This window comes from Hemibagrus wyckioides, linkage group LG28, assembly GCF_019097595.1.
Source record: "Hemibagrus wyckioides isolate EC202008001 linkage group LG28, SWU_Hwy_1.0, whole genome shotgun sequence".
In the NCBI taxonomy this organism is placed as follows: Eukaryota; Metazoa; Chordata; class Actinopteri; order Siluriformes; family Bagridae; genus Hemibagrus; species Hemibagrus wyckioides.
In genome coordinates, this window is record NC_080737.1 from 1909524 (window position 1) to 1919523 (window position 10000).

Here is a 10000-nt window from a genome sequence, read left to right on the forward strand (position 1 = left end):
CTCTCTCTCTCTCTCTCTCTCTCTCTCTCAGCAGAGTGTTTACTTTCTTGTCTGAGATCTGATTATCAGCCAGACTCTCCTCAAGAGGAAGTGATGCGTGCAAAGCCACGCCCCCCATGCTTGTCTGTCTGATCTTTCGTTTCCTGTGTTGTCCCAGTCGTCCGCTCCACTCCTTTCCTTTTCCATCGCTCACTTCAGATCCTTAGGGATTACCCACAATGCCCCTGCAGGCTTGGCTCAGGAGACAGGAAGTGACTGAAGAGAACCTGAGAATCTCTCAGCCAATCAGAGCGCAAACAGGAAATTCACCACTTCTGCCTCTGGCTGGCTGGTGTATGGACACACCCCTTCAGTGTAAGTGACAGACACAGAGGCCACACCCCTTCATGAAACTAACAGCCGTAGAGGCCACGCCCCCTAGATTCAGGCTGATTTCATGAATCCTCTCTCTGTCTCTCTCTCTCTTTATCTCTCTCTCTCTTTTTCTTTGTTAATTTTTTTTCTTTCTTAGACCTTCTTGTTGTACAGACTCACTTTATTTTCTCTTTGTTTATTTTAGATTTTGAGGCTTTTATTAGTGGGTGTGTCTAAAGACTAATTTTAACTCTTTCAGGCACACACATACACACACACACACACACACACACACACACACACTGTGGCCGGAGTGGTGTGTGTTTCCTGGCTCATTGTGAAGTGGGCCATTCAGATTGAGGGGCCAAATGGGGCAGGAAGTGTGAGACTGCCCCCATCTACCCCTCAACATCCCCCTCTTCACTTCAGCATGAGGAACATTTCTCGCCTTCTCCTGCCACATCCTGTTAGCAACACCAGAGTCTTTAGCCTTGGAGCTCTTTCATAAGCTTTTAAAAAATTGATTATACCACAACAGGGACCTGGAGAGGTGTGTGTGTGTGTGTGAGTGAGAGAGAGAGAGAGAGAGAGAGAGAGAGAGAGAGATGGACTCTTACTGGACTAAACGGAGTTATTTAAAGTCAGAGAAATGTTGGCGATGTCTGGATCATTAACGGGGTAACGAAATGGAGACCTCATCACCAAGGCAACGACGCCGTTACCATGACGGTTCCCTGACCCGACGACGCCAACGCGGTTATGGTGAGATAAAGATGTTAACCTTGAAGTTTTATCACTTCCTCATCACTAAAAACTTTCACCCCTGAAACTCTGAGACTAAAAGATTCAGGAATCGTTTACATTAGTAACATAAAGAATTAATCATTTGGACTGTTAAGCGAATCAGTCATTTTTTTTTGTCTCGTAGGGTCTTTGTTCCTCAGGACGGGATGTTGGTTGAGCAAAAAAATAAACGGCTAAAGAACCAGACTGAACAATGAGTCGTATTCACCACACAGAACTGAGTGACTCCGAGATACAAAGTGTGTGTGAAGCATCTGATTCAGTTACTGATTACTGGATAAGAAAAAAGAATCAGTCTGAGATTTTGTATGTTTTGTCAGTTTGTAAGGCATCAATGAAGAGCGAGTCAAAAGAAACGGCAATGAATCAGTTAGACTTTATAATTACGATGAAATGAATCAGTTACAAATGAAGCACAAAGATTTAGATGTGAGATTTTATCAGGAAATCGGCGGGATGATTCGGATCAGTGACAGAGTCAACTGAGTGAGATTCAGAATCAGTACAGAAATGGGACCTTTACATGAATCAAGTTTCAGTGGTAACTAAAAGGAATCAGTCTGAGAATCAGCAGTGAATCAACTATTTACTGAGTCAATTAAATCAATTAGCAAGGAATTATTATGACAATTAGAATCAGAATCAAAAAGAATCATTTGGGTGATATATTTATTATTATTAATAATTACATCACATTTCAGTAAAGGAAGACTGGGATATGAAAGGAATTATTATAAAAAAAAAGTGGCTGTGTCTGAAGAATCAGTTGTAAAGAATTAGCGACCGAATCCACAGGACAGTTAGAATCAGTAAGAAGGTGTAGAAATCGTCTGAATCATTTTCGTCTTGTGATCTGAAATCTATAATATTAACTGTACTTTCAGAAAGAAAAACACACACAAGGCCCACTCTCGTGGTTCACCATGTTCCAGGATGGTGGAACCACATGAGATTCAGTTAGCAGTTGATGCTAAGTTTAGTCATTTTCCTACTAATTAACAACTGAGGTAAATGTTGATGTTCCAGATGGTTCTGTCACGTTCCCACTGTCCACATAAAAGAAATATGAGCTAACAGAAGGTTTGTTGTATGCTAACTGCTGGAATATCAGAGGATCTCTGACCCACACCCATTTCACAGTAACATCTGGTTTCTCTGGAACCACAAATAAACACAAAAGCAGAAATGCGCAGGATGAGCGAGAAAAATGCAGCTTTTCCTGGAACTGATCACCGTTTCTACTAAGAACCAGCTACAGAACTGTTAAAGAACCAAGAAAGACTCATTTGGAGGGTTAAAAGAATTAGTAATGTATCATTTGGATGGTTAAAAGAATCAGTACAGAATCATTTGGATGGTTAAAAGAATCAGTACAGAATCATTTGGATGGTTAAAAGAATCAGTACAGAATCATTTGGATGGTTAAAAGAATCAATAAAGAATCAAATCTGTTTTTTAATTACAGATCTTTCCTCACCACAGTGCATTATGGGTATTCTGTAGCCACTAGTTCATTTTTGCAGTGCATTGTGGGAGTCTGGTGTTCTAGGATGTCTTTTTAAACTCAGGATCTCTCTCTCTCTCTCTCTCTCTCTCTCTCTTGTTCTCTCACACACCTGGTGTCCTACTGTTAGTACATTACACTCCATATGGACACGAGCGGGAGGTTAGCGTTAAAACACACACACACACACTCTCTCTCTCTCTCTCTCTCTCTCTCTCTCTCTCTCTCTCTCTCTCTGCATGGTGTCGTTGGACTCATTTCCTCCTGTTCCCTACTGAGGCTACATCACTTATGTTCCTAAAAAAAGTGTGTGTTATATGTGTTATATCCAAGTGAATCCCTGGAGTAAATTAAATTTAGGACTGGCCTTTTGAGTGTCAGGAGGGTGCTGTTCACAAGCTGTGTGTGTGTGTGTGTGTGTGTGTGTTGTGTTCAGCAGCAGAAAAATAAGTGCTGCTAGTTTGTGATCTCTCTTCAGCTACTGGATCCGATGCAGTGGATCAGACAGAACCATCAGAACCGTGCTGAGGATTCCCAGAACGCTCGGACGATTCTAAAAACTGATCCAAAATCTTGCCTTAGTGAAACCGATTCCTGACCTGGGTGGAAGTTTCTGGAACCGAACGGATGATTCTAGAACCGCTGTGAGGCAAAGATTTACTCACAAAGTGCATTTACACCAAGGTTCTGAGAGGTAGTGCCCTGAGCCACTCTGGATCTGAGTGGAGGATTCTTGAAACTAGATTCTAGACCTAGAACCGGCACTGTACTAAGGATTGTAGAACCACAGTGTGGCATCTACACTGGTTTTAGAACTAGGACTGATGTTGGAATTGCACATTTTCTGTGATTCTAGAATCACCAGTATGGTACTGAAAAGTGTTGAGAGTGTTCAAGAACAAGGCAAGCAGTGTGCAAGGCTCTACTCAGGACTGCAGTGAAGTGCAGCAAGTGACTACACAGATGATTCTAGAAAGAGAACCTGTCGAAGGTTCTAGAGCCTGGCTGTTAATTCTAGAACTGGACAGACTCTGTTATAGGACAAAGCAGTTTCATTATCAGAATATATTCACTGTGGAAGTGAGCTCTGAGGCTGTGGATTCCAGATATTCAGTTTCAATTTTTATTTGTCTCGTACACGATCCTTCACGGTATGATGTGCAGTGAAATGATTACACCACTGTTTGTGATCTTGAAAAGGACAAAGGAATAAGGACATAAAAAGCCAAAGGAAAGAATAAAATATAAAATCAACAGTTTTGTTACAGTAAATCAAATAAAATATAAATAAAATAAAGTAGATATATGTAGAAATATATATAAAAATGTAAAAAGTAGAACTGTATAAATAAACTATAAAATGTGTGAAATGGTCAGTGGGCAGACAGCAGCAGTACGGAGTGGTCATGGAGTGAAATGGAATGATGAGCAGCAGTGGTATTGTCCATCTTTAAAGGGCAGTAGTGTACAGTAGTCCTCTTGATGTGTAAACAGGAGCAGAAATGTGCAACATGTATGTTTTATGAAATGTTCAGAGTGGTTGGTTTGGTGTGTTCCAACATGTCTATAGGGAGGATAGTGAGTCCAGTCAGTTGAGTCCTATGTGGAGTTCTGGTTGAGAGACCGTATAGCCTGTGTGAAGAAGCTTCTCCTCAGTCTCTCAGTGTTGGCCTTCAGGGAGCGGAAGCGCTTCCCTGACCTCAACAGAGAGAAAAGTCCATTGTTGGGGTGGCTGAGGTCCTTCATGATCTTCCTGGCCCTGGTCTAGCACCGCTTGTTGTAGATCGAGTGCAGGTCAGGGAGCTTGGTACAGATGATGCGCTCAGCTGACCGCACCACCCTCTGAAGAGCTCGTCTGTCCTGCCTGGTGCTGTTCCCAAACCAGGTGGTGATGTTTCCCATCAGGATGCTCTCTCTGGTGCAGGAGTAAAAGTTCCTAAGCACCTTAGCGGGCAGTCTAAAGTCTCTCAAGCATATGAGGTGGTAGAGACACTGCTGGGCCTTCTTCACCACGGTGTTGATGTGACAGGACCATGACAGGTCCTGCATGAGGTGAACACCGAGGTATCTGAAGCTGTCCACTCTCTCTACTGGGCTCTCTTTGATCACAGGGGTCTGGTAGCTCCTTTCCTGCTTTGTGATGAAGTCCACTATCAGCTCCACTATCAGACAGACATATGGACAGACAGACAAATGGATGGATGGACAGATGGACAGACTGAGAGAAGGACAGACAGAGAAACAGAGATTTATCAACTGGATGAAGAGAAATAAAAATAAAGAAATCCATTATGAATGTATGTGAGAGGAACAAATTTGTGTGCGTGTGTGTGTGTGTGTGTGTGTGTGTGTGTGTGCGCGTGTATGTATGTGTGTGTGTGTGGGAAATCCCGCAGTGCCTCTGGGAGTTCTAGAATGCTGCATTGGGAAACAGGAAGTAAAGGAAGCAGATAGCATCTCTAGAAGTCAAACCACAGCTGTGTGTGTGTGTGTGTGTGTGTGTGTGTGTGTGTGTGTGTGTGTGTGTTATAAAGTGTGAACAGTGTGGCAACTTTTCTTAAGTGGGTACATCAACACCCCGGATTAGAGAACCAGACAGAAGATTCTAGAGCTGAAGTTTTTAGGTGTTTGTGACTGATCTAAAACCCCACTGCATTCTAGAACTGAAGTGAGGTTTTAGAACCGGACTGATGACTGTCCAGACCGCTCTGAGGGATGTAGAACACGGTGTCTGGAACGGCTAGAAAGGTTTCTATTTTGTTCTAGACTAATGGTTCTGATGATTATAGGACTGGAAGACGGATTCTGCACTCCCCACCAGAATCTAGAACCTTTCTAGGTCTTTACAAATGGCATGAGGATTCTAGAACCACAGTGAAGTCTGGAACCTGAATGGCTGAACTATGTTGAAGAATCTAGAACCAGACTTCAGATTCAAGAACTGTCTTATATTTCTCTCCGCTCAACGTCTTTGTCGCTTGTATTTCTCTCGTCCTAGTTGAAGTGGTAGATGGAATAAAAATCTGGGCTCGGTTCTGCATCATTCATGAGACGACGGAATGCGGGATTGTTCCGAGTTCTCGTCTCGCTCAGAGCTGGAATTGTTTTCTGATGAAAAAAATCATCTGAACTAAAACCCAGAGTTATGTTAAATCTGGCGGTCTGGCGCTGCGCTAATCTCTTCAGTGTTTACCGCCTGCTCTATGTGTCTCTGTACGGAAATGTCTCCACACGTGTGTCCACTGAACACCGCCACTAAAATTCTTCACTCAGACCCGTCATTAGCGCCTCGTAACGAGTTTCTGGTGTGAGGAATCATTCTCAGCCTTTTTGTCTCATGTGCAATATATTGCAAAAAGTTTTGGGACACTCCTCCAAATCATTGAATTCAGGTGTTGTTTTTCAGGGGTTGGGCTCCGCCCCTTAGTTCCAGTGAAAGGAACTCTTAATGCTTCAGCTTCATACCAAGACATTTTGGACAATTTCATGCTCTTTGTGGGAACAGTTTGGGGATGACCCCTTCCTGTTCCAACATGACTGCACACCAGTGACCAAAGCAAGGTCCATAAAGACATGGATGAGTGAGTTTGGTGTGGAGGAACTTGACTGGCCTGCACAGAGTCCTGACCTCAACCCCATAGAACACCTTTGAGATGAATTAGAGTGGAGACTCTAATGCATTAAGAGTTCCTTTCACTGGAACTAAGGGGCAGAGCCCAACCCCTGAAAAACAACACCTGAGCTCAATGATCTGGAGGAGTGTCCCAATACTGCAATATAGTGTATATAGTATATAATCATGGTACAGAGCAGAGAGGGTTAAGGGTCATGCTGAAAGCCCAGTAGTGGCAGCTTGGTGGTGCTGGGGCTTGAACCGTGACCTTTAGACCAGTAACCCAGAGCTTTTACCCTTCCTCTGATGCGGCTGCTGTTTCTGGTCTCTGTGTCATCACTGGACCTCAAGCAGAATCGCAGCACTGCTTCCACTGGGTTGTTGGTGAGTCAGTGATGGACAGTCACTGGTCTGGAATCTGAGCTGAATATGAATACTCTTCAGTGTGATGGTGAATTATGTCCATCAGTAACCCTAACCCCACCCCCAGCAATGTTATTATTAAGGTGATGATGATGATGTGAGTGGACCGGCACTGACCCAATACCCGCAGGTTACACTGATGACGTCACTCAGACTCCTGTGTGGAAAAGTTAACGAGGTCTCAATTCTGTCTCATTTAATCCTCTCGGGTCATTCCTATCACTTCATGACCTCTCTCTCTCTCTCTCTCTCTCTCCGCTGTTTAGAGGTGGAGGCAAAGGAGGCGTGTGATTGGCTGAGAGCAGCAGGATTCCCGCAGTATGTTCAGCTCTATGAAGGTAATTGATAACAATCGATTAATCAGCATGATTTAATTAGATCACCATTCACCTAATTACCTACACACGCACACACACACTGCCCTTTACATACCTTTTATCTTCACCTGTCTCTCTCTCTCTCTCTCTCTCTCTCCCTCTTTCTTTCTCTCTCTTTCTCTGTCTTTTTCTGTATGTCTTTCTGCCTCAATGCAACAATATAATGAACCAGGGCATGCTCTCTCTCTCTCCCCGCCCCGTAGTAGATTAATCTGCTCCTGCCATGATGTAGGTTTTTGTGAATGAGGAAATTGATTTGAGACACACTGCTTCATGATGCCACACTCTGTGTGTGTGTGTGTGTGTGTGTGTGTGTGTGTGTCTTATCTCTCTGTCCGGCTGTGTGTTTATGTAGAGCAGGTCCAGGAGTCTGGGCACAGAAAAGCAAAACACTTCTTTATGACAGTCACAACACAAAAATGCCCAGTACCTTCACCCTTTACTGGTGGTGTTGGTTATTCTAGAACCACATTCAGGGTTCTAGAACCACTCTAGAAGGCTCAACTGCTGACTTTAGATGCTGAACTGCACTTTAATACATTCTAGAGCACACTGTGGTTCTGTATGCCAGCTGATGATATTGGACCTGTACTAGTGAATGTAGAACCATGCTCATGAATCTAGAACCACAGCAGGAAATGTAAGGCTCTCTGTCCTTTAGAACTTCATTGTTGATTCTAGAAATGGGAAAGAACACGGTGGAGATATTGTCAAGGCATCATTGGTTGGGGAGGTGTGGTTTAGGTGTTATTGGGGTGTGGTGTTTAGGAGAATGGCAGGGCGTGGCCAAGGGCGATGTGAGGGCGTGACCAAGGGTGATGTGAGGGCGTGACCAAGGGTGATGTGAGGGCGTGGCCAAGAGCCATGTGAGGGCGTGACCAAATGTGATGTGAGGGCGTGGCCAAGGGTGTGGTCATGGTTGTGGTCATGGTTGTGGTCAGGGTATGGTCATGGTTGTGGTCAGGGCATGGTCAGGGTATGGTTGTGGTCAGGGCATGGTCATGGTTGTGGTCATGGTTGTGGTCATGGTTGTGGTCAGGGTATGGTCATGGTTGTGGTCAGGGCATGGTCAGGGTATGGTTGTGGTCAGGGCATGGTCATGGTTGTGGTCATGGTTGTGGTCAGGGTATGGTCAGGGCGTGGTCATGGTTGTGGTCAGGGCATGGTCATGGTTGTGGTCAGGGTATGGTCATGGTTGTGGTCAGGGTATGGTCATGGTTGTGGTCATGGTTGTGGTCAGGGTATGGTCATGGTGTGGTCATGGTTGTGGTCAGGGTATGGTCATGGTTGTGGTCAGGGTATGGTCATGGTTGTGGTCAGGGCATGGTCAGGGTGTGGTCAGGGCGTGGTCATGGTGTGGTCATGGTTGTGGTCAGGGCGTGGTCATGGTGTGGTCATGGTTGTGGTCAGGGTATGGTCATGGTTGTGGTCAGGGTATGGTCATGCTGTGGTCAGGGTATGGTCATGGTTGTGGTCAGGGTATGGTCATGGTGTGGTCAGGGCGTGGTCATGGTGTGGTCAGGGTATGGTCATGCTGTGGTCAGGGTATGGTCATGGTGTGGTCAATTTCTATTGTGGTGTTGTATGATTGTTTCTTTTTTTTGACATGAGCAGATCTCAGGTGTTTTTTGACTCCAGGAAGTGCTTCATGACTTGTTGCTAAAATTAGAATGGATTTTCTAGGCTTGACCTTTAGCAGGACTCAGCAGGGCGGCGTGTTGAGAGCACCGCTATAATTAGAGAAACTGTTAATGGGCTGCAAACACTGAGTGAAGTAATGGCCCTCAAGCTCCGCCCCCGTTACCTTACTGCATATTTTGCAGATGAAGCTTCCAGAAGGATTAAGAGCTGTGATTACGCCGCTGATTGTTTTAAAGACAGCCGCAGCCAGGGGTAGAAAAGGAAACGCTTATTAATCCCAGCTCAGCCCTAACTCCACCCCCTGGAGATGGGTTACTATGGAAACGCACCCGGTGAGTGATGGGCATGGCTCATCCTACAGTCTGTGAGAGCATATGAACTTATTTTCTCTGGACTTCTTTTCTCACTGGCCGTGTCTCATTACGTAGAATATAGTGAGGAAGTCTAGGGAACACCAGAGAACTGGTGAAGAAACCATTAGGGAGAAAGGGAACTAGGGAACACTTGAGGCTGTGTCTCATTGTCCACTCTGTAGGGTGGATAGGGAAGAGCAGCAGGAAGTGTCCACTCTGGGCGTTTGTGATTAGACGGGGTCAGTGGGTGAAGTGGAGCACTGGAGAGGAAGGAGGCCAAAACAAAGGCGGGAAATCAAGCGAGTCAGGAAGTGCTTGAGACACACACACACACAATGATGTAATGATGTGTGAAGCTGATATTCTGAAAGTGTTTACAGCAGAGATTTATTGATTTGTAATAAACACGTGTGTGTGTGTGTGTGTGTGTGTGTGACAGAATGTGGTAAATGTGACCATTATCACACTTGAGGTCACAGCTGTGTGTGTCAACAGCTCACATGATCCTGTTTTTCACACACACACACACACACACACACACACACACACACACACACACACACACACACACATTTAAGGCAATTAATTAACTGTTTATCATATCTCTCTCTCTCTCTCTCTCTCTCTCTCTCTCTCTCTCTCTCTCCCTGTCTCTCTTTCTCTCTCTCTCTCTCTCTCTCTCTCTCTCTCTCTCTCTCTCTCCCTCTCTCTCTCTCTCTCTCTCTCTCCCCCCTCCCTCACTCTCTCCCTCTCCCTCTCCCTCTCTCTCTCTCTCTCTCCCTCTCTCCCTCTCCCTCTTTCTCTCTCCCCCCCCCTGTCTCTCTTTCTCTCCCCCTGTCTCTCTCTCTCTCTCTCCCTCAGCCTCTCTCTTCCCCATCGATATCTCCTCAGTCAGGAGGGATCATGAGTTTTTGGATCATGACTCTGTGCG

The 10000-nt window shown here is 45.0% G+C and overlaps 1 protein-coding gene across 4 annotated transcripts in view; it reads left to right on the top strand.

Annotated features, from left to right (window-relative positions):
• stard8 (StAR-related lipid transfer (START) domain containing 8) overlaps window positions 1-10000 on the top strand; it is a 38653-nt gene that overhangs the window by 20721 nt on the left and 7932 nt on the right. For 2 of the 4 annotated variants that reach the window (XM_058383424.1, XM_058383423.1), the window contains 2 exons: window positions 6965-7036; window positions 9931-10000. The exon at window positions 9931-10000 is cut by the window's right edge and continues 12 nt beyond it. In XM_058383424.1, the coding sequence (XP_058239407.1) occupies window positions 6965-7036; window positions 9931-10000 (142 nt within the window). Of the gene's footprint in view, window positions 1-646; window positions 1117-6964; window positions 7037-9930 lie in introns of those variants that run through there. The other 2 variants (XM_058383425.1, XM_058383426.1) reach the window with 2 other exon arrangements.